Below are 25,190 nucleotides of genomic sequence, written 5' to 3'. Positions count from 1 at the left end.
ATCACACTATCAAAACGTTTATTACAACTCCGAGAGGCTTGCACCAGTCCATAAATGGATCGCTCGAGCTTGCACACTTTGTTAGCTCTTTTTGGATCGACAAAGCCTTCCGGTTGCATCATATACAACTCTTCTTCCAGAAATCCATTCAGGAATGCAGTTTTGACATCCATTTGCCAAATTTCATAATCATAAAATGCGGCAATTGCTAACATGATTCGGACAGACTAGCATCGCTACGGGTGAGAAAGTCTCATCATAGTCAATCCCTTGAACTTGTCGAAAACCTTTTGCAACAAGTCGGGCTTTATAGACAGTAACATTACCGTCAGCGTCAGTCTTCTTCTTGAAGATCCATTTATTCTCAATGGCTTGCTGATCATCGGGCAAGTCAACCAAAGTCCACACTTTGTTCTCATACATGGATCCCATCTCAGATTTCATGGCCTCAAGCCATTTTGCGGAATCTGGGCTCACCATCGCTTCTTCATAGTTTGTAGATTCGTTATGGTCCAGTAACATAACCTCCAGAACAGGATTACCGTACCACTCTGGTGCGGATCTCACTCTGGTTGACCTACGAGGTTCAGTAACAACTTGATCTGAAGTTTCATGATCATCATCATTAACTTCCTCACTAATTGGTGTAGGTGTCACAGGAACCGGTTTCTGTGATGAACTACTTTCCAATAAGGTAGCAGGTATAGTTACCTCATCAAGTTCTACTTTCCTCCCACTCACTTCTTTCGAGAGAAACTCCTTTTCTAGAAAGATTCCAAATTTAGCAACAAAAGTCTTGCCTTCGGATTTGTGATAGAAGGTGTACCCAACAGTCTCTTTTGGGTATCCTATGAAGACACATCTCTCCGATTTGGGTTTGAGCTTATCAGGTTGAAGCTTTTTCACATAAGCATCGCAGCCCCAAACTTTAAGAAACGACAACTTTGGTTTCTTGCCAAACCACAGTTCATAAGGTGTCGTCTCAACGGATTTCGGTGGTGTCCTATTTAACGTGAATGCAGCCGTCTCTAAAGCATAACCCCAAAACGATAGCGGTAAATCAGTAAGAGACATCATAGATCGCACCATATCTAGTAAAGTACGATTACGACGTTCGGACACACCATTACGCTGTGGTGTTCCGGGTGGCGTGAGTTGCGAAACTATTCCGCATTGTTTCAAATGAAGACCAAACTCGTAACTCAAATATTCTCCTCCACGATCCGATAGTAGAAACTTTATTTTCTTGTTACGATGATTTTCAACTTCACTCTGAAATTCTTTGAACTTTTGAAATGTTTCAGACTTATGTTTCAATAAGTAGATATACCCATATCTGCTGAAATCATCTATGAAGGTGAGAAAATAACGATATCCGCCGCGAGCCTCAACATTCATCGGACCACATACATCCATATGTATGATTTCCAACAAATCTATTGCTCGCTCCATAGTTCCGGAGAACGGCGTTTTAGTCATCTTGCCCATGAGGCACGGTTCGCAAGTACCAAGTGATTCATAATCAAGTGGTTCCAAAAGTCCATCAGTATGGACTTTCTTCATGCGCTTTACACCGATATGACCTAAACGGCAGTGCCACAAATAAGTTGCACTATCATTATCAACTCTGCATCTTTTGGCTTCAATATTATGAATATGTGTATCACTACTATCGAGATTCAACAAAAATAGACCACTCTTCAAGGGTGCATGACCATAAAAGATATTACTCATATAAATAGAACAACCATTATTCTCTGATTTAAATGAATAACCGTCTCGCATCAAACAAGATCCAGATATAATGTTCATGCTCAACGCTGGCACCAAATAACAATTATTTAGGTCTAAAACTAATCCCGAAGGTAGATGTAGAGGTAGCGTGCCGACTGCGATCACATTGACTTTGGAACCATTTCCCACGCGCATCGTCACCTCGTCCTTAGCCAATCTTCGCTTAATCTGTAGTCCCTGTTTCGAGTTGCAAATATTAGCAACAGAACCAGTATCAAATACCCAGGTGCTACTGCGAGCATTAGTAAGATACACATCAATAACATGTATATCACATATACCTTTGTTCAGCTTGCCATCCTTCTTATCCGCCAAATACTTGGGGCAGTTCCGCTTCCAGTGACCAGTGTGTTTGCAGTAGAAGCACTCAGTCTCAGGCTTAGGTCCAGACTTGGGTTTCTTCTCCTGAGCAGCAACTTGTTTGCTGTTCTTCTTGAAGTTCCCCTTCTTCTTCCCTTTGCCCTTTTTCTTGAAACTGGTGGTCTTGTTGACCATCAACACTTGATGCTCCATCTTGATTTCTACCTCCGCAGCCTTTAGCATTGCGAAGAGCTCGGGAATCGTTTTATCCATCCCTTGCATGGTATAGTTCATCACGAAGCTCTTGTAGCTTGGTGGCAGTGATTGAAGAATTCTGTCAATGACGCTATCATCCGGAAGATTAACTCCCAGTTGAATCAAGTGATTGTTATACCCAGACATTTTGAGTATATGCTCACTGACAGAACTATTCTCCTCCATCTTGCAGCTGTAGAACTTATTGGAGACTTCATATCTCTCAATCCGGGCATTTGCTTGAAATATTAACTTCAACTCCTGGAACATCTCATATGCTCCATGACGTTCAAAACGTCGTTGAAGTCCCGGTTCTAAGCCGTAAAGCATGGCACACTGAACTATTGAGTAGTCATCAGCTTTGCTCTGCCAGACGTTCATAACATCTGGTGTTGCTCCTGCAGGAGGCCTGGCACCTAGCGGTGCTTCTAGGACGTAATTCTTCTGTGCAGCAATGAGGATAATCCTCAAGTTACGGACCCAGTCCGTGTAATTGCTACCATCATCTTTCAACTTAGCTTTCTCAAGGAACGCATTAAAATTCAACGGAACAACAGCACGGGCCATTTATCTACAATTAACATAGACAAGCAAGATACTATCAGGTACTAAGTTCATGATAAATTTAAGTTCAATTAATCATATTACTTAAGAACTCCCACTTAGATAGACATCCCTATAATCCTCTAAGTCATCACGTGAACCAAATCAACTAAACCATGTCCGATCATCACGTGAGATGGAGTAGTTTCAATGGTGAACATCACTATGTTGATCATATCTACTATATGATTCATGCTCGACCTTTCGGTCTCCGTGTTCCGAGGCCATATCTGTTATGTGCTAGGCTCGTCAAGTTTAACCTGAGTATTCCGCGTGTGCAACTGTTTTGCACCCGTTGTATTTGAACGTAGAGCCTATCACACCCGATCATCATGTGGTGTCTCAACACGAAGAACTTTCGCAACGGTGCATACTCATGGAGAACACTTATACCTTGATAATTTAGTGAGAGATCATCTTATAATGCTACCGTCAATCAAAGCAAGATAAGATTCATAAAAGATAAACATCACATGCAATCAATATAAGTGATATGATATGGCCATCATCATCTTGTGCTTGTGATCTCCATCTTCGAAGCACCGTCATGATCACCATCGTCACCGGCGCGACACCTTGATCTCCATCGTAGCATCGTTGTCGTCTCGCCAATCTTATGCTTCTATGACTATCACTACCGCTTAGTGATAAAGTAAAGCATTACAGAGCGATTGCATTGCATACAATAAAGTGACAACCATATGGCTCCTGCCAGTTGCCGATAACTCAGTTACAAAACATGATCATCTCATACAATAAAATTTAGCATCATGCCTTGACCATATCACATCACAACATGCCCTGCAAAAACAAGTTAGACGTCCTCTACTTTGTTGTTGCAAGTTTTGCGTGGCTGCTATGGGCTGAGCAAGAACCGTTCTTACCTACGCATCAAAACCACAACGATAGTTCTTCAAGTTAGTGCTGTTTCAACCTTCTCAAGGACCGAGCGTAGCCACACTCGGTTCAGCTAAAGTTGGAGAAACTGACACCCGCCAGCCACCTGTGTGCAAAGCACGTCGGTAGAACCAGTCTCGCGTAAGCGTACGCGTAATGTCGGTCTGGGCCGCTTCATCCAACAATACCGCCGAACCAAAGTATGACATGCTGGTAAGCAGTATGACTTGTATCGCCCACAACTCACTTGTGTTCTACTCGTGCATATTACATCTACGCATAAAACCAGGCTCTGATACCACTGTTGGGGAACGTAGTAATTTCAAAAAAATTCCTACGCACACGCAAGATCATGGTGATGCATAGAAACGAGAGGGGAGAGTATGTCCACGTACCCTCGTAGATCGATAGCGGAAGCGTTAACACAACGCGGTTGATGTAGTCGTACGTCTTCACGATCCGACCGATCAAGTACCGAACGCACGGCACCTCCGAGTTCAGCACACGTTCAGCCCGATGACGCCCCTCGAACTCCGATCCAGCCGAGTGTTGAGGGACAGTTTTGTCAGCACGACGACATGGTGACGATGATGATGTTCTACCGACGCAGGGCTTCGCCTAAGCACCGCTACGATATTATCGAGGTGGACTATGGTGGAGGGGGGCACCGCACACGGCTAAAAGATCAATGATCAATTGTTGTGTCTTTGGGGTGCCCCCTGCCCCCGTATATAAAGGAGAAAGGGGGGAGAGGCGGCCGGCCAGGAGAGGGGCGCGCCAGGAGGAGTCCTACTCCCACCGACTCCCTTCCTTGTTGGATTAGGAGAAGGGGGAAAGAGGAGAGAGAGAGGAAGGAAAGGGGGGCGCCGCCCCCCTCCTTGTCCAATTCGGACTAGAGGGGGAGGGGGCGCGCGGCCTGCCCTAGCCGCCTCTCCTCTTCTCCACTAAGGCCCATGTAGGCCCATTAAACCCCCGGGAGGTTCCGGTAACCTCCCGGTACTCCGGTATATATCCGATAACCCCCGGAACCATTCTGGTGTCCGAATATAGTCGTCCAATATATCAATATTCATGTCTCGACCATTTAGAGACTCCTCGTCATGTCCGTGATCACATCCGGGACTCCGAACTACCTTCGGTACATCAAAACATATAAACTCATAATATAGCTGTCATCGAAACTTTAAGCGTGCGGACCATACGGGTTCAAGAACTATGTAGACATGACCGAGACATGTCTCCGGTCAATAACCAACAGCGGAACCTGGATGCTCATATTGGCTCCCACATATTCTACGAAGATCTTTATCGGTCAAACCGCACAACAACATACGTTGTTCCCTTTGTCATCGGTATGTTACTTGCCCGAGATTCGATCGTCGGTATCTCAATACCTAGTTCAATCTCGTTACCGGCAAGTCTCTTTACTCGTCCCGTAATACATCATCCCGCAACTAAGTCATTAGTTGCAATGCTTGCAAGGCTTAAGTGATGTGCATTACCGAGTGGGCCCAGAGATACCTCTCCGACAATCGGAGTGACAAATCCTAATCTCGAAATACGCCAACCCAACAAGTACCTTTGGAGACACCTGTAGAGTACCTTTATAATCACCCAGTTACATTGTGACGTTTGGTAGCACACAAAGTGTTCTTCGGTAAACGGGAGTTGCATAATCTCATAGTCATAGGAACATGTATAAGTCATGAAGAAAGCAATAGCAGAATACTAAACGATCGTGTGCCAAGCTAACGAAATGGGTCAAGTCAATCACATCATTCTCCTAATGATGTGATCCCGTTAATCAAATGACAACTCATGTCTATGGCTAAGAAACATAACCATCTTTGATCAACGAGCTAGTCAAGTAGAGGCATACTAGTGACACTTTGTTTGTCTATGTATTCACACAAGTATTATGTTTCCGGTTAATACAATTCTAGCATGAATAATAAACATTTATCATGATATAAGGAAATAAATAATAACTTTATTATTGCCTATAGGGCATATTTCCTTCACAAACGTCTTACCTCAATAAAAGACTAAGCTTGAAAACCTACTGCCAGGGACTTAATGCCAACAACCACCGTGCCTACAATTAGTGGCGGAGCGTAGGCGGGACAATACCGAGCCTTGGCCCCCCTTCCCAGAGGAAACCACATATGCTTAGATTCCACTTAATCTCTCTACTAATTCTCTAGTGTCTTCGATCATCCTAGGATTTTTTACTACATACACTTATTTTGGCCCCTCCTAATATTTGGTTCACGCTTTGCAAATATGCTTAGATCGACTCTTGCATGCAACATCGAGTATATGAACTAAAGAGAGACTGCCAAAGGCTAGGATTAGCTTAGAAAAACCTTCATCGCAGTCGAGGGCCAGGGCATGGCGGCAAGCCAAAGCCTCAACAAGTTCAGGCTTCATGATCCCCTCAATATCCATGTTACATGCCAACAAGCAATTTTTGTTGTGATTCCGGATCGCAACGCCGACCACCATCCTTTGGCAGATCAAGAATAGTGCAACATCCACATTAATAATGACGGATCCTTTCGGCGGTGTAGTCCTTTGAGCAACTGACGAAGAAGAATCACATCTAGAGGTCGAATCAGTTTGGGAAAGATGTTGCACAATCATATTCACATAACCTTTAATCTTCTTAGCCATCCTACATCAATGCAACACAACAGCGTTGTTGCGAGCATCATTTCCAGCCTTTCAAATATGCCAAGTCGTTACATCATTGTTGCGACAATCCTTATCCAAAAGGGACGACCCTTGGTCAAGAAAGTAAAAAAATCCACGGTTTGGCATTGACAAGTTTCTTTCTGCAAACTTGGAGGGGATAGCTCTAACTTCGAGATATCACGAGCAAACGGGCAAAAAGAGAAGTAGATGCTCCGCTCTCTCCACCCAACCAGAGAAAAAACAGCCATCTGAATTAACAATACGGCGCTACTGCAGTTGGAAACCAGTGGGAAGACGGACATGTGCAATTTTCCAAAGGACAATTTTCAGATTCCCTGGAGCCTTACTAACCCGTAAAGCTTTCCCGCTGAATCGTGTGTAACAAACACATGGTGGTGGATCAAACCTTTTCAAAGCAAAAGTCAAACAAACAGTTGCCATTGGTTGCGAGACTTTTTCACTCAGTCATACGCCTACAGTAAGACCACTTACAAATTTCACTTTTTTTACCAACATTTGTGTTGGATTCTTTTTTGATGAAAAATGCAAAGAAACTTGAATGGTGACTAAATAAAACTAGATGAGATATAACACATAAGTCTGCAAATCATCTATAATGTATTGCCTACATCATGTATAACTAGTGTACACGGTGTTGGAATGCTAATATCACAAGGTGCTTCAAAAAGATCCTACATTTGAGATGTACAAAGAGCAGACACGAGTCAGCATCATCAGTTGACAAGTTCAAATGTGAGGTTAAACTTGTGACCATGCCCATTATTGTCCATGTAACATGGACAATGACAAGTTTTGTTCATCGTAATCCTCCTCTCCTGTTGAATTGTGCGTGACACACAGATCGTGGTGGATCAAACCTTTTAAAATCAAAGGTCAACCAAACACTTGCCATTGGTTGCGAGACTTGTTCACCTCACTAATACACCTACAGTAAGACCACTCAAGAAATTCCACGTTTTTGACCAACATTTGTGTTGCATTCATTTTTTTAATGAAAAATGCAAAGAAAGTCCGAATGGTAACTAAATACAACCAAATGTATTTTTTCCTTCCCGCCTACTGTTCTAATTGTCGTGCTAATTTTCTCCACCCCCAGTAACATGAACCGTCTCCTAAGATGTGATCTTAGGTGACGAGAAAAGTGGTACCGCAAGATTTACTTTCCCGATGGTGATTCAGTGATGGTGGGGGTGACCATAAACAGAACATTTGCAGTGATGAAAAACGGTTTTACGTGAGACAAGTCAACCACCACTAAAAGTCCCTTGGTTTCTAGTGAGTAGGCAACCTCCGGGCACGTACAAAGTTCATGGCTTCTTCACAAACTAGAAGACTTCCAAGCACACCTAGGCTCTATAGGAGGCACACACCCTGCAAAAGTAACAAGATAGAGATTGCTTAATAGTGGATCCCTTGCTCTTGTGCTTCAAAAGATAATCTCCTCGAGACTAAAACGCTCTCAAGAATTGGTCATGGATTTGGAGAAGGTAGGAGTGGAAAGAAAGAGGGGGTTAGATCTCAAAGGGTTGATTGGATGCTTGGGGTGGATTGCCCTTTCAAATCAACACATGGAGGTGGAGTTCTCTCTCTAGTTGAACTGGTGGGATATGCGGGGTATAAATAGACTGGACCAAAAATCTAACTGTTAGACACTTTATGCACAGCTCGGAGGCTCCGACTAGTTGTGCTGAGTGGCCCCGAGTTGAACAATAGTGTCAACTTTTAGATGCATCAGTGGGTATGACTTATTTCAGTCGGTGGCTCTGAGGTGGGTATCTTGGAATTGGCACACTCTCTGTTAACGTCAATTTTTTTATTGAATTTGCCCGGAAATTCGAACATTAGAATAGAAGGTTTGCCAAGTCGCTTTGGTGACTCCAAATGGAACGTTGGAGGCTCCGATTGAACTAGGGTTTGGAACAAAGACTATATCTGGTTGTATCGGTGGCTCTGAGTGAAAGTGCTTCGGCAACACTGAATGGAAATGAGTAGGTAGATATATTGAATTTTTTTGAAGGATTTTGAGGAGGTTTGGAGTTTGATCATCTTCCCTGGAGCCTTACTAACTCGTAAAGCTTTCCCGCTTAATTGTGTGTAACAAACACATGGTGGTGGATCAAACCTTTTCAAAGAAAAAGTCAAACAAACAGTTGCCATTGGTTGCGAGACTTTTTCACCTCAGTCATACGCCTATAGTAAGACCACTTACAAATTTCGCTTTTTTACCAACATTTGTATTGGATTCATTTTTGATGAAAAATGCAAAGAAACTCGAATGGTGACTAAATAAAACTAGATGAGATATAACACATAAGTCTGCAAATCATCTATAATGTATTGCCTACATCATGTATAACTAGTGTACACGGCGTTGGAATGCTAATATCACAAGGTGCTTCAAGAAGATCCTACATTTGAGATGTTTAAAGAGTAGACACGAGTCAGCATCATCAGTTGGCAAGTTCAAATGTGAGGTTCAACTTGTGATCATCAATTCTACATGACATGACCCATGCCCATTATTGTCCATGTAACATGGACAATGACAAGTTTTGTTCATCGTAATCCTCTCCTGTTGAATTGTGCGTAACACACAGATCGTGGTGGATCAAACCTTTTCAAATCAAAGGTCAACCAAACACTTGCCATTGGTTGCGAGACTTGTTCACCTCACTAATACACCTATAGTAAGACCACTCAAGAAATTCCACGTTTTTTTGACCAACATTTGTGTTGCATTCTTTTTTTATGAAAAATGCAAAGAAAATCTGAATGGTAACTAAATACAACCAAATGTATTTTTTCCTTCCCGCCTACTGTTTTAATTGTCGTGCTAATTTTCTCCACCCCCAGTAACATGAACCGTCTCTTAAGATGCGATCTTAGGTGACGAAAAAAGTGGTACCGCCGAGATTTACTTTCGTGATGGTGATTCAGTGATGGTGGGGGTGACCATAAACAGAACATTTGCGGTGACGAAAAACGGTTTTATGTGAGACAAGTCTACCGCCGCTAAAAGTCCCTTGTTTTCTAGTGAGTAGGCAACCTCCGGGCACATACAAAGTTCACGGCTTCTTCACAAACTAGAAGACTTCCAAGCACACCTAGGCTATCTAGGAGGTACACACCTTGCAAAAGTAACAAGATAGAGATTGCTTAATAGTGGATCCCTTGCTCTTGTGCTAAAGATAATCTCCTCAAGACTAAAACGCTCTCAAGAATTGGTCATGGATTTGAAGAAGGTAGGAGTGGAAAGAAACAGGGGGTTAGATCTCAAATGGTTGATTGGATGCTTGGGGTGGATTTCCCTTTCAAATCAACACATGGAGGTGGAGTTCTCTCTCTAGTTGAACTAGTGGGATATGTGGGGTATAAATAGACTGGACCAAAAATCTAACCGTTAGACACTTTATGCATAGCTCGGAGGCTCCGACTAGTTGTGCTGAGTGGCCCCGAGTTGAACAATAGTGTCAACTTTTAGATGCATCAGTGGGTATGACTTATTTCAGTCGGTGGCCCTGAGGTGGGTACCTTGGCATTGGCACACTCTCTGTTAACGTCGAAATTGTTGATTGAATTTGCCCGAAAATTTAGACATGAGAATAGAAGATTTGCTAAGTCGCTTTGGTGACTCCAAATGGAACGTTGGAGGCTCCGATTGAACTAGGGTTTGGAACAATGACTATATCTGGTTGTATCGGTGGCTCTGAGTGAAAGTTCTTCGGCAACACCGAGAGTAGGTAGATATATTGAAAAATCTTGAAGGATTTTGAGGAGGTTTGGAGTTTGATCATCTTGAAGCACATGGAGCAAAAGGCTCATTGTCAAATCCTCATCCGCTTTTAATAGTATCGACATGCCTATGGACTCAATCACATCTTGGATGAGTAAAATAAAAATATAGATTCCGCTGGCTTGTCCAACACCTATCTTTAAGCTTTTTTAGGGGTCACCTTTCATTCCAATGTTGTACCTAAAAGAATTTTTCCTGAAATATACATGGAAGTCTCATTAATTCTTCAAGATATGTTTACATGAATTATCAAGATTTACCTTGGGGATTAGAGCACTTTCACAAGGTTTCGTGCTTTTTTAGCTCAACTAGTCAGAAAACGAGACGAAACATTCTCAATATGACCTTGAATCCTAGAACATTAAATACGAAAGTTGTTCATTTCATCGAGACAAATACTTTTTGGGGTGGGTGGGGGGGTCATTTGTGGTCATATGCGACCTGTAAACCCCGCAAACAGTGTTGTTGTTTGCAGATCTCGAGATGGCTGGACTATCCGGCCAAATTTTGGCTAGACAATCCGACCGGGTGCCCGCGGGTGATTCCAAGTTAGGTCGATTTTTTTGACACTTTGGACAAGAATTGTAGTCATTTTCTTATACGGCAAGTCTAGCCGCCTCACATACAATCTACCACTTTTTACCTTCACCATTTTTATTTATCTCTCCTTTATGTTTATTCTTTCTCGTTCTTCGTTGTTCTTCGTGTTCGACGACAGTGAACCTTGAGGCTCTATGGTCGACCTGGGGCAGCCCATAGCCGCTGCTCGCATTGACGCGGCACTCCTCGGCGTGTGGGGCTTCGGGTCTTCAAAAAATCTCCATGGTGTGTCTTGCGTATAGCGCTCCCGACGAGGCTCCTCCTCCAACATATCTTGCGTAGCACGCTCAACGTCGATGGTACACGATGACGTCTTCGTGTGCAAACCCAGAGCTAGTTTATGTAGGGAAAAAAGTACAGAGCTTGTTCTCTCTGTTTAGTTAAGCCATAAAGAACAAAGGAATTCATTAATGTATATTTTTCTCAATTACTTCCTGCTTATCAGTCTACAGCCTCCACTTGGCACTGAGTACTAGGGCCCGGCCTATGAGCAACTACCCAACAAAAGCAGAGCAACGTAGAGGTCGCCGCTCTGTTCTTCCTCCTGCACCTACACCGGCGGATTGGGCGCCATCGATCAGCAGCCACCGAGATCCATGACGAGCTCCAGCACCAAAGCATCGAGCAAGGCGGTCTCTATGTCGGCGCCGACGTCCCGTCGCTCCGGCTGCACGCTGGCGGCGTCTAGTCTCGACCTTGGCACCTCCGAGGAGACTAGCTCGGACACCCTCGCCAGCTCCGCTCGGTGCGTCGCCCAGTAGGCGGCGCTCGTGGCGGGGCTGCCGGCGGCCGCGGTCTCGTCGTCCTCATGGAAGTTCTTAGGGCTCGTGCGATAGTAGTAGTCGTCGTCGCCGTCGTGGTCGACAAGATCGTTGGTGTCATTGACGAGGTCCTCAGACTTGTCGAACAACTGGGTGCGCAGCGCAGGCGTGTACGCGGTCTCCATCTCCATGAGGAGCTCCCGGACGATGGCCATGGCGTTCTTGGGCGAGTCTTGCACGCAGGAGAACCTGCTCTGGCCGTGGACAGGAGAGCTGTCGAACGGGTGCTCCAGAACGGAGACCGGGCTCTGCTGCTTCTCGTTGTCGTATTCGGAGTCGGAGTACTCCGTCTCGTGGCCGCCGCCGACCCCTGCGTCGGCCCTGAGCTTCACGGCGTCGAGATGCTTGGAGGAGCAAGGCAGCGGCGACGGCGCGACCCTCTTGAAGGACTCGGAGCACTGCAGGGCGGCGGGCTTCTGGTTGGCCGCCTTGCCGTGGAGGATCTTGGAGAGCAGCAGCCGGAGGAGCCCGGAGCCCGCCGCCGGCTGCTGCTGCCACTTCTTCCCACGGGTGCTCGCTGCCGCCTTCTTCTTCTTCTTGCTGGTGAGTCGCTTGAGCACGGACGCCGCGTCGTTGCCGGCGGCTGCGGCTGGCCAGCACAGGGCGGTGTCATAGCCGTCGAGGAGCCGGCCCGAGCAGCCCTTCTCCAGGAGGTGGAGGTCGAGGAAGAAGGGCTCCTGCCTCTCCTCCAGCAGCTCCGACAGGCGCCGGCCGGACGGCGACTGGGACAGGCACGCCATTCACAGGAGCTTACGGGCAATGAGGAAGTAGAGACAGAAAATATGTGTTTGAACTTTGAACAATGAGCTAGGAGGAGAAGAGGAGGTAGGGTTGGAGATGGGTGTGTGGTGGGGCGCTTATAAGAAGAGAAGGCCAACTAAACGTGTTTTCTGAGAAGAGACGATGAGACAAAGAATATATTGTGCGGTGATAGGAAGACACGCATGAAGGTTAGGAGATTCTTTTAAGTTGGTGCCTCTATCTTGTCTCTTGTTGTGATCATCAGACAAGGTTTGATTTTGTTCTGCTTTGTTAATACAGATACAGATGAGTACATATGACTAGCACCTTGACAAAAGTCATGCTATTTTTGGCGTTTGGGCTGGGTGTCCATGCATGGGTGACCTCAATGTGTATTACTAGCACCTTGACAGATGAGTATGTGCCTGTGACATCTCTAAGAAAGAACAATCTGTGACAAAATGTGTCCATGCATGGTGGAGAATGTATATGATGGGTCAAATCACCAGGTGAAAAAAAATGGCTCATAAAGTGCTCTTGGCTCTGAGTTGGTGCCCTCGCATTGAGTGACGGAGCTGCAGTTGGTTTGGGGTTTTTGAATCCAAAAAACTCAAAAGGGCAAGTACACTTGTATAGCTGTATCTGCACTCTGACTTGCATCTGCACTCTGCACTCTGCACTAGGCACTAGCCAGCCAGCGCTGCGTCCTAGAGAAATGGCTGGCACTGGGCAGTGGGCACAGTTGTTTCTGAAATGCAGATTTGACCACCAATGTCTGCATTAGACAAGACAATCGTGGTAATTATCAAAGCATGCATTTCCAGACGCACGCAGCCAAATCAAATTACCAAGGCAAAGCAAGGTTACTGAAACTGAAGAAGAACAACCTCCCTCTCCTTGGATACCTACGGCCGGCCGCTGCCACCTCACAGGCACTGCTTTGTCAGCCTCTGCAGCATCGGCGGTGTTGTTTAATGCCCTGGTCTCCCGAGTCACCTTCATGTCACCTTCCTGCACTTGTCTTATTGCACCTGTATTTTTGCCACAAGATACACACCTCACCGCTAATTAAGGTATTGTATCCAGAAATCACAACAGAACAAGAAAGAGAGACGGAAAAATACATGGAGGAGGTGACACTTGTCCATGATCTCGTCTCAACACACCACACCAGCACAACAAACACTCTTGCGTGTATCCGTTTTTTAAGGTACTCTTGTGTGTATCCTAGTGTACATTCATCCCCCCCAGTATACACATATAGAGGAGAAACATGGGTTGGGTAGGTTGGGCAACGTTCGCTCGCTCGGAAAATACAATCTGACCTTACCATTCCTCCAAACAGTGTTTTTTGAATTAGCTTTGATTTTGTCATTTTTTACAAGAATACCATATGACATGGCAACTACTCCCTCCGTTCCTAAATATAAGTTTTTGTAGATATTCCATTAAATGGACGACATACGGAGCAAAATGAATGAATCTAAACTTGAAATGCATCTATATACATCCGTATGTGGTTCATATTGAAATCTCTACAAAGACTTATATTTAGGAACGGAGGGAGTAGATACAAAAACACATCTAAATTTACTATTATGACATGGCAACTAGATACAAAAACACATTTGAAACCCTGTTGAGACTAGAAAAAAACCCAGAGAAAATTGCCCATGATATAAAAAATATGGAATTTTGTAGATGTATGGTCGTAGCATGCTTAGACGTACAACATTTTGCCATGATATAAAGCATAAAATTGCCATGATATAAACCACATCAAATACACATTAAAAAAAGCAAAACACACACACAAATATTACCATGATATAGAACATAAAATTGCCAGACATCTAGAAAATAATAATGTATAAAGCTAAAATACAAATAGTTTGCCATGACTTGTAGAATAAAATTTTCATCCATAAAAATGTTACCATTACTAACTTTATGAAAGCCTGGCAAGTTCCAAGAAAGATATGATATCATAGCACGATGAAACGAACAAAAGTTGACATGACATAAACCATAAAATTGCCGTCATGTACAACATAACAATCTATCTATCTAACTACTATATACAGGCAAACAAGCCATCACGTTTGTCCAGACAGATAAAAAAATTTCTCAACAATTAATTTTAGATACAAACGGTTAAGATTTAAAGATGTAAACGATACATACAAATATTATGTGTATGCGCTATTTTGCCATGTAAAGTTTGCCACGTACATGTATGTATGATTGGAAAGCGCAATCACAAATAACGTGCATATGAGAAGCCTAAAGAAATTCACATGCATGAGAAGACGCGGCAAGTTTGATTCGGGTTCAAATTCTACTAGGAGAAAACAATTAAAGCAAGGCACGCTACACATAATAATCCAATGTCACGTAATATTGTAAAAACAATAATCTCATGTACATATGCATAGCTTGAGGAAATACCTAAAAAGAACCATAACTAGAGGAAAACAGTCCAAAAATATATGTCCCATTCGTTTTAACTTTAACAATTACAATTAAAGGAAAGATATATGTTACACACAAAAATAGTAGACTTATGTTGCAAACAAAGAGATCATAGGTCCTATATTGTACTATATCTATGTGGTAGTTTTTATAAGATAATGGTATACATTTAAAATTTAACTTATCTTTGAATCTCATGTTTCCTTGACATGTGATTAAATAAGCTTCCTAATATACAATGTGTATTTAACATCTAAATACATATTTTAGATGTCAAACAAGTATAAATATAAAAAATAACCTAAATACTTTCTAGTGCAGCTGCGCTCGTTCGCTGGCGCGAGCGCACGCACCGCAGCGCAGCTCGTTTGCCGCGACCGGTCGCACATTTTACTCGCATGCACTAAATGACAATTCAACATTTATTGATGATAGCGACAGCTAAGGGGACCGCGTCCCATAATTATGGAAAAGATACTAACGCGCATGCATGTGCTGACACACTCTTTATTCCGTTTCATTTAAAAAAAAGTAATAACTTTTCAACCGAGCGTCGAAACAAAGATCCGTTTTCACCGCCAGGTTTCTCGCGACGAGATCTTCAAAACTAGATCTCATATGAGCACGTTTTGATAATTTTAAAAAATAAGCAACTTTGATCCTAAACGAGGCAACTTTAGTTTTAAACATAAGCAACTTTTATTAAATTATATGTACTAATGAATTTATCAAGCAAGTATGTCATATACCACTTAGAAATCACGGCAAATAATATTTTTGACCGTATATGGGCAACTAAGCATCTTTGGTAGCCAACTTTGATGATGACAACATATTTTGATAGGATAGTTGCATGGATTTGCCAGGAGAGTTGCTTGGTTTTGTTATTGAAATTGTTTGTTTTTTGTTAAGATGGTTGCTTGGTTTGTTAGGTCAGTTGCTTGGTTTGCTTAGACATTATGCATTGTGTGTTCTGATAATGTAGTTGCATGGATTTGCCAGGACAGTTGCTTGGTTTTGTTAGGATAGTTGCTTAGTTTTGTTAGGACAGTTGCTTGATTTATTAGGACAATCGATTGGTTTTGTTATGACAGTTGCTTGGTTTACTAGGACAGTTGGTTGGTTTACTAGGACAGATGCTTGGTTTGTTAGGTCAGTTGCTTGGTTTTTATACAAACCAAGATGATAGGAAGTCATATTAGACAAACAAGAAGAGTTGCTTACTGATAACACTAAAGTTGCATATATACCACACAGAGTTGCTCAAAAAAAGTTAATCGAAACCTATCCATATGGGATCTAGTTTTCAAGAACTCGTCGCAAGAAACCCAGTGGTGAAAACGGATCTGAATTTCGATACTCGAATCAAAAGTTATGGCTTTTTAAATTTTTTGAAACTCAAATTAATGCATGCGAACTGACGTAGCAGAGCATCTTTCTAATCACGCGGGGGACAGCAGAGTGGGGGACCGGTTCTTCCCTTTTTCAGCGGTCGGACAGCACGCGCAATTGTCCCTTCTATATTAGGAAGGTGCGCTCGGCTAGACTGCTGGGCGCGCGTGCGCCCGCTAGCCACGTCCAAAAAATAAATAACAAGCCATAATCTAGCCACGCAAATGCGCGGGTTACTCCGCTGGTTTCAATATATAATCATCGCACATTCTTATATTCACACGATGGCTTAAGTGACGAAACATTGGCACGAAGACACATTTCGCAAAATCAAATCACGATGTTGCATGAAAAAAATTCAAAAAGATTTCATAGTAGAGATTCATTCCAAAGTCCACATTTTCAGTCAAGAAATTTGGAAGACAACCTTAAATACTCCTACAAATCACTGGAGAAGTAGGTGCCAAAGTGAGAATTACAGTTGACCTTTTCTCCTTCGACTAATCTAGACCCAAATGACCGCCGGCTCCCGACGGAGGCGGCCGGCCTCCTCAATGGCGCCTATCGCCCTGTCCGTACCCGCCCCCAACGCTTCCCCGGCGCCGCGGCGCCTCCGCCGCCCGGCCATCGCGGCCGCCGGCGCCGCGCTCGCGGCGCTCCTCCTCCTCGCGGCGGCCGCCGCCGTCTGGCGCCCGGACTACCTCCCCGCCGCGCTCCTCCGCCGCCCCGCGCCCGCCGCCGCCAGGTTCTACTCCTTCGACCTTGTCCGCGAGTACCCCCACGACCCCGAGGCCTTCACCCAGGCACGCACTCCGCTCCCTCCTGATCTCATTCGCTCCTCTCCTCTCACATGGGGAATTTTTTTTCCTCATATCGCGTGGTTTCTTTCTTTGGCAGGGTCTCCTGTACGCGGGAAACGACACTCTCTTCGAGTCCACTGGCCTTTATCACCAGGTAATGTACTGCAATGCAATGTGGATCTCTTCTCGTGGATTACGGTGATGTAATTATGATATGCTAAGGGATACTTCATTGGTTTTTCCACAACAAATTACCTCTAGTTTCACTTGAATTATGAACCTTGGGATTCATGCCTCCCTAGTGCAAACAAGCAGACTGGCTATCACTGTTATGAGCTGTTGAAAATCTAGTGTTACTTGAGTTTGCAAGTTGCATTTGTTTCGTTTGCTTGCTTTCTGTCAAGCGGTTTTTCTAAAGCACTAAATGCTTCTAATTCTGTTTCTGAACAGTCGTCGGTCCGAAAGGTTGATCTTCAAACTGGCAAAGTACGTCAAATACTCTACTTTCCTTATTTAACATTGCACAGCATTGTTCACCTACCCTACACTAAATTACTAGTTACTGCTTTGTCATTTATCAGGTTTTAGATCAGCACCAAATGGATGGACATATGTTTGGAGAAGGCCTAACACTTCTCGACGACAGGTAGATAAACCTCAACTATACCCGGCATTAGAATTGCTTTCTTGAACATGATGGCTCTGTTTGCTTCCGCGGTCCTGTTAAATCTCATTTCATTTGCTTTAAAATTATCTTTTGTAGATTGTTTCAAGTTACTTGGTTGAAGAATGATGGATTCATATACGACCGACATAACTTTAGCAAAGTAATGCTGCTGCTCCTGTTTCTATGTTAGTGCATTTACAGATGATTCAGATATTTCTGTTTAAAGTCTCGGCTAATTATCTCCAAACCCTGACCTGTCAATATCTATTGTCTGCTGGTCTTCTGAAATATGGGTTTACAACCATTCACTTCGCATTTTACTGGTCATTTCTCAAGTTGTTCAGTCATTTCTTGTTGATGTCTGAGGTAACAAGTTATTGTGCTCTCTGCTGCAGCGTGAAAGTTTTACCCATAAAATGCGTGACGGGTGGGGGTTGGCTACAGATGGAAAAATCCTATTTGGCAGTGATGGTACTTCAAAGTTGTACCAGCTGGATCCAATATCACTTGAAGGTATATTAAGTTAATCACGCACTTGATATTCTGTTAGCTTTGAGACATAATTTCTTTTGTTTGATGTCTCTGTTGATACAGTAACGAAGACAGTAACTGTGAAATATCAAGACAATGACGTTTCCTATATTAATGAACTGGAATATATAAATGGTGAAGTATGGGCAAATGTCTGGCAGGTTAGAGTTGTTATGCACTACCTTGACCATATTGCTTTCATGTTTTATTATATTGATCAAGATCTCAAGGACCAGAACATTTTCATTAGTAATACCTTAGTGTTGATGTTAAAGTGCTCCCTGGTGTCGTTTATGAGGTTTAAGTTTAACAATTAACTATGGGGTTTGACTCAATTTGTACTGAAGTGTATCCAAGTTTTATCCTGTGTTGTCCTTTATTACACTTTTTTTTTTGCGAGTCGTCCTTTGTTACACTTGATACTCTGAAATAGGCAATTGATGTACAATTAACTGGTCTGATTTTTTTATATCTTCTACAAGACATGACTAGCTAACGCCATTTGACTTGGCGATTAGGTAACCGAGGTCTTAGCATGGCTAGCTAATATCATTTGTGTCTTAGCTGTGTTTTCCATGCAAAGTTTGATCATATTCAAGTATCATATACAATGTGAACTGCCTACCAATTTGCTAGAATGTTGTGAAGTGCGCCTCTCAGTATCGAAAGTTATGATGTGCAGACAGATTGCATAGCTAGAGTTTCGCATGAAGATGGCCAAGTGGCGAGCTGGATCCTTCTTCATGAGCTGAGGTATGCTCTGAGTAGAAATCACTGCTGTTGTTCTATACCTATTTCCTGACCACTGAGTTTCTTCATAAGATTGCTCTGTTTTTCTGTAATGTCTGCATTTGAAGTAATAATCGATCCTTGTGTCCTTAATTTTGCAGGCAGCAGTTGTGGAATTCTGGCAACACGGTGAGCAGCCCCTATGGTTCATTGGCTAATTGCATTGTTAGACGTACATAATCCAAATCCAGTATCGGGAGTGACATGGCACTAAAAATCCGGTCCATGTTCCAGGAAATTGATGTTTTGAACGGCATAGCTTGGGACGAAGAAAATGACAGACTGTTCGGTAAGTCCTTCTGCACTTGCAGTTTCGGTCCGTGGATCAAAGCCTCTAAGGTTCTTGGCCAACTAACCCTTCCACTCTGCTCACAGTGACCGGGAAACTGTGGCCAAAGCTTTACGAGATCAAGTTGCGTCCGGTGGATGGGCCACCGGATGGGTCCGTGGAGAAACTGTGCCCAAGGGCAAGCTTTTATCGCTGACAAGCGTCGACTCCTCGGCGAGGATATGTACATGTATTATGTGCCTCCTGGCCGATTCGAGGCAATTGGCGGTTTGAAGATAGGATTATTGTTGTCGTGACTTGGTAGTGAACTGGCGGGAGCTAGCTGGTCGTCAGTTCCATGCCGAAGGCGTGTAGTTGTATGTATAATCATGCTGCGAACATACCAAAAGAATGATTACAAGTGATGGTTCCTTGTAGGAGTATCTTGCAAAGATGGTTCGTTGGTTGTTTTTAGAGACATTAGTACAAGTGATGTAGACATAGATTTAAATCAAATATATTATCAGTATGTTGGAAGTAGCCGAGCATTTGTAAATGGATGTTTCGGGAGGAAAAAATAATAATGGTCAGTGCGCAAACATGCTCCATATCCTGTTACAGTAAGATTTCTTCATCTCTAGGTGTGACAGTAGTTACTTAACCTCTGTTCAGTGAGCAATATTTATGGAGAAACAGCACGTTGTGATATACAGTGCCGCTGCCGCCAGCCCCTGCCTCCGCTGGGCCGCCAGGTAATTAATTCCTAATTGAGCGTCACCTGACTGACTGAGCCCCCCGTAATTTGTTGAACGTGACCTAGATATAGATAGAACAGATAGATATAGATATAGATATAGAGCTTGAATCGAACTCCTGGTCATGCCGTTTCTAGCTTTGCTGTTGCAGCGGTTTGAAAATCGCAGCAACGACGATGACGACGACTGATGGGTTGATGGATGCAAGAACATCCAAAAGAAATGGGTTGACGCAAGCTAGAGGGAGCTTGAGAGAGGCTGAAGCAAATCGATCGAATTCACCGAGAACCGAACCGATGGAGGAGTCTTCCTTCCATCATCTTGTTGGCCATCAATCATCAGAGGGACGCCACATAAAAATTACACTTCTGCTTCAGTAAACCCTCCTTAAACACATCGATGGCTGAGATTATCCATACCCCTTCATAATAAAGGGCAGGATGGTCTTTTTTTTAAGTACATCTTCTACATGAAGACCTCCTATACATAGCCTGCGTACCATACAAGCTATTGTTGGTATGTTTTGCGCAAGGGCGGCTCACCTGGGCCGTCCCATTTATTGGTGCAGGGAGAAAATTCATTACAAAAAAGGATGACGTTTGGATTCGAACCTGCATCCTCTATGTGATGAGTACGCTGTGCTAGTCACTATTGCTTCAAACCTTTGGTGTTCAATTATCAACGCGAAAGTTTAAGAAACTTAATGTCCCGGTAAAACTTAAAACATGAGCTGAGAAAATTAAGATAAACCAAAGTGTGCGACAGGGAACAAACTTGGGACCTCGCGCAAGTCTACCATTTCGGTAGCCACTATACTAAATGAGATTTGGTGTCCAAAAAGGTAGCCTGGTCTATATGAACCATAAGCCGTGATATTTTTTTTTTAAATCCGATCTCATTTACTTTTTGGATTTTTTAGACACGCAATCATTTAAAATCTGTGATTAAAAGAAACTAAGATATTTTGTGAAAATGTGAACGTTTTTGGGAAATAGGAAATGAACAAAATTGAAAATGGCAACATTTTTTGAAATTGTGAAAAACTTTTGGGAAATGCGACATTTTCAAATTTGTGATTCAAGAAAATAAAACATTTGTGAAAACGTGATTTTTTGGGAATCTCAAACATATTTTTTAGAAAGGAAAAACATTGAAAAGTAGAACATTTCGAAAAATAGGAACAAAACTGAAAACACGAACATTTTAAAAAACTACAAACAATTTTTTTACAGTGCGGATAAAAAATAAACATGAAAAACAAGAAAAATAAAAAATAAAATAAAATACTAAAAGGGAAACCAGCCAGAAAAGCGATTTCGGAACCTTCTGAAAGGTTCCCAAAACCGGAGCCTTCTGCCTATCCGGACACCCTATGTTAAACATGGTCTAGTATTGGATATTCTTGAAATGAACCAACCTTTTGCAAGAAGGTGGGGATACCCATGGTAGGAATCCATGTCAGGTTTGAATCATGTCCGACTCAGTATGCAAGTTGTGACACGTCCTGTCATTTTATCGACCCTTTTTGACCGAGAAAACGCCAGAAAATGCAAAAATTATCGAAAACCAAAACAACTTGGCATGATGTCTTGAATTGATCATAGAAGGTCATGAAAAAAATTAAGGCCATTTCAAGGATGTGGAGAAACAACATGCTCTCAGATGAAGCCTTCTAGCATACCTAGACACCCTCCGTTAAACATCGTTTAGTTTTAGAAATTCTTGAATTGACCCCAAATTTTGCAAGGGCATGGCTATGGTAGTTGCGACATGTCTGACCATTTTTTGACCGGGAAAACTCCAGGAAATGCAAAATTTGTCAAAAAACAAAATAATTTGGCATGGTGCCTTGAATTGGTCATACAAGGCATAGAAAAAAAATGGGGTCATTTGAAGGATATCGGGAAACATCGTGCTCTCAGACGAAGCCTTCTGGCCTAGCCGGACACCCTCCGTTGGACATGGTCTATGTTTGTACATCCTTCAAATGATCCCAAATCTTGCAAGTAGGTGGGAATGCCCATGGTAGGCATCCAGGCCAGATTTGAACGATTTCCAAAATCGTACGCAAGTTGTGACACGTTCGGCCATTTATGAACTTTTTTGCCCGAGAAAACTCCAGAAAATGCAAAATTTGTCGAAAACTAAAACAACTTGGCACGGTGCCTTTAATTGGTCATATAAGCTCCTGGAAATAAATATTGGCGTCATTTCATGGATGCCAAAAAAATGTGCTCCCAAATGAAGATTTCTGTCCTAGCCAACCACCCTCCGTTGAACATGGTGTTTTTTGGACATCCATGAAGTGACCCAAATTTCTAAAATCTGAACCATGATGGAAGCAAAATGTACAATTAGAGCGCCCAATTTTTACTGTGATTGGAAACGAGAATATTATATTACATTGGAATCATGTATCTATCTCATGGAAGCAAATTCTCTAACTTAGCTATGATGGACGAAAATAATAATTATATGGATAACATTTTGTGTTAAGTCGATGCATATTTTAGTTCCTTGCAAAAAATAGAAGCATATTTTAGTTGCACCAGGAGTAAATTCTCGAATTGACCGAAACATGATTTCATTGTGTTGAAAACGCGTGTTGCCTCAAAGAAAATTTGGTATGCATCGGAAGCAAGCAAATTCCCCGTTCGAGATGTGATGAGATAAATAATTTTATCCAACACAAAACAACTTTTGGTTAAGTTCGAACATATTTTAAATTTGAAGCAATTTGATTAACTAAAGGAAGCACAAGGTGATGCCGGCGGAAGATAATTTAACATCCGTCTGATTTTAGTAGCATGTATGGCATACAAAATTTCATTGAACGTAAACAGACTCTCAATTATACTCGCATGATTTTAGGAGCGCACTTAATTTCCGCTGGACAGTTTTAGGGAACAAATTGGAGCCAATTCCGTTTGTTTGTGCAAACTATCTATGGAAAGCCACGTTCTCAAGTCAAATCCAACCAGCCAAAGCTTTCTCATTAGTAGTCTGAGAAAATAAACAATAATAAGAGTAAAAGAAGTATTTATTTATAACAAGTGAGTTGTCCTAGTTGGTTATAGTAGGTGGAAATAAACCATAAGGTCTGGTGTTCAAATCTTACTCCATGCGCCGCCCAGGAAGAGGGGTGTGTGGCGGATCGGCTGTGTACGTCAACGTACAGTACATGTCACATACGAAAGATGGGTGTACGTTATGGTCAAATGACCATGTTGCCCTTTATACGGTTTGTGAGGGGGGTCTACCGAAGCAAGTCTCTAAAAATGATTGATCGATGATCTCACAAAGCATGGAACAGAGCTCACTCACAAGATGATGCAATTCCCCTTATTCATTCATGCAATCTCCGAGGACCAGCACTCGCAGATCAACGCACGCATACACACATAGACATATAATAGATCTACCATCGTTCAGCTAATATCACATGGAATCATGCATCTAGTACGCGAGAACAAACTAGCCAGGGCCATCTAGGCATCTAGCAGTCCTTGATGCAGTGGCAGTGGATGCCGTCGCACTTGCCGCGGGTGAAGCCCTCGGTCTGGCAGACGTTCGCGCAGTTGGTGTCGCTGAAGCACGCCCCATGGAACTTGTGGCTATCCGACTTGCAATCCCTCGCCAGAGCCACCTGCACCGATCCCCCCTGCTCCTCTGCACCGCCAAAATCAACAAAGCGTGCGGATCAGTCATCATCTCACACAATTTTAGCAGCAGTATGTAGGATGCATCATCAGTTATGTCAAATATTTTCAAAGGTAGGCATGTATACATACCCGTGGCGACGAGCAGCAGCAGGAGGACCACGAAGACCTTCACGGACAGACCCATGGCGGTTCCTTGTGAAGGATGAAGAGGATTGTATGGTAGAATGTGAGGAGCTGAGTTCTATGGTAGATGGGTGTAGAGGAGAGGGGAGGGGGGCTTGTTATATAGGAGTATTTCCCTCGTGGCAGCATACATTGCTTCTATTTTTTTAGCATTATTTTTGTGCTGCTTCCAGGCTTCCAGGCTAAGCAAATAGATTTTTGTCGGCTAGTGTAACTGACAATGTGAAAATGGACATGCTAAGCAAACCAATTTTTGTATGATAGTGTAACTGACATACTCCCTCCGTTCCAAAATAGATGATAGAAAGGATGAGCAAACCTATTTTTGTATGGCAGTGTGACAAACTTGTGGAAACACACAATTAAAGGCTGTAAAAGAACACGTGAAAGTGGAAAAATTGGTCACGTCTTGTCCACATATCAGCCACTGTACACTGTACTAGACACTCGGTTAAGGTTACACGATGGATTCAAGTGCCCTACAAGTTCTCGTGGCATGGTTTGGGTGTCGAATGGTGTTGTTGGGTTTGCAGGCTGTTGCACTCTTCATGTTCTCAAGTTCTCATCAGACAAGACATGTGAATGGTTTGTGTCAAGGTCAAGGCGATCCCCTCTACCCTCTATTATTTGTTATTGTCGTGGATGTTTTAGGAAAGCCTTTCTCACTTGCGGAGGAGAGAGATCTGCTACGGCCTTTCATCGCAGCAAGCTATTAGGCATCTTCTCTGTGCGCTGATGATGTTGGTTTGATCATCCGGCCATCTGCTCGAGATCGACACCACCATCACAATCTTTTTTTTAAAGAGCACCGCAACATTGATTCGTTGTCATGATTATCCCAGGAAAAATCATTAATTCTCTGTGCCGCATGGATTTGATCTTTTCCCTGTAAATTTTTTTGGGGCTGCCTCTTGTGCTTTCTTGCTTAAAAAAGTCTGACCTTCAGCTATATGTCAACAAAAGGTTGTGGTGACTTCAGTGCAGGAAGGCTAGTCTGTCATCATGCCAGTTCAGGCCGTCCTTGCGGCTATGTCAAACTATGCGATGATGGCAATGGAACTCTCCAAATGGATGATTGCGTCTACCATCACTACAACAACATTGCTCGAAATCTATTATGACTGCAACGTCACCAACTCGGCGGGAGTCTTG

General features: G+C 43.0%; 2 protein-coding genes across 2 annotated transcripts; one reads left to right on the top strand and one right to left on the bottom strand.

The window, feature by feature from the left end:
- The first annotated feature begins 16,858 nt into the window (after nt 1–16,858).
- Nucleotides 16,859–19,978, top strand: LOC109785855 (glutaminyl-peptide cyclotransferase). Its single transcript, XM_020344445.4, has 11 exons — nt 16,859–17,186; nt 17,281–17,337; nt 17,634–17,669; nt 17,765–17,829; nt 17,947–18,010; nt 18,246–18,363; nt 18,445–18,542; nt 19,064–19,134; nt 19,272–19,299; nt 19,405–19,459; nt 19,546–19,978. The coding sequence occupies exons 1-11, from the start codon at nt 16,899–16,901 to the stop codon at nt 19,653–19,655; spliced, it is 990 nt and encodes a 329-aa protein (XP_020200034.1). The 5' UTR covers nt 16,859–16,898; the 3' UTR covers nt 19,656–19,978.
- Nucleotides 19,979–23,521: 3,543 nt separating this feature from the next.
- On the bottom strand, nt 23,522–24,141 carry LOC109785854 (defensin Tk-AMP-D3). Its single transcript, XM_020344444.4, has 2 exons — nt 23,985–24,141; nt 23,522–23,862 (listed from the first exon to the last, which is right to left on the bottom strand). The coding sequence occupies exons 1-2, from the start codon at nt 24,037–24,039 to the stop codon at nt 23,690–23,692; spliced, it is 228 nt and encodes a 75-aa protein (XP_020200033.1). The 5' UTR covers nt 24,040–24,141; the 3' UTR covers nt 23,522–23,689.
- Between the last annotated feature and the right edge of the window lie 1,049 nt (nt 24,142–25,190).

This window comes from Aegilops tauschii, chromosome 3 (genome assembly GCF_002575655.3).
Source record: "Aegilops tauschii subsp. strangulata cultivar AL8/78 chromosome 3, Aet v6.0, whole genome shotgun sequence".
Lineage (NCBI taxonomy): Eukaryota > Viridiplantae > Streptophyta > Magnoliopsida > Poales > Poaceae > Aegilops > Aegilops tauschii.
This window is presented reverse-complemented; position numbering and strand designations above follow the sequence as displayed.

Bases quoted from the DNA above. Each gene is read 5' to 3' on its own strand.
- LOC109785855 (XM_020344445.4), top strand. From the start codon at position 16,899: ATGACCGCCGGCTCCCGACGGAGGCGGCCGGCCTCCTCAATGGCGCCT. The intron at 17,187-17,280 runs GCACGCACTCCG...TTTCTTTGGCAG, and splicing joins ACCCCGAGGCCTTCACCCAG to GGTCTCCTGTACGCGGGAAA. The intron at 18,543-19,063 runs GTTAGAGTTGTT...TATGATGTGCAG, and splicing joins TATGGGCAAATGTCTGGCAG to ACAGATTGCATAGCTAGAGT.
- LOC109785854 (XM_020344444.4), bottom strand. From the start codon at position 24,039: ATGGGTCTGTCCGTGAAGGTCTTCGTGGTCCTCCTGCTGCTGCTCGTC. The intron at 23,863-23,984 runs GTATGTATACAT...TTGGCGGTGCAG, and splicing joins GCTGCTGCTCGTCGCCACGG to AGGAGCAGGGGGGATCGGTG.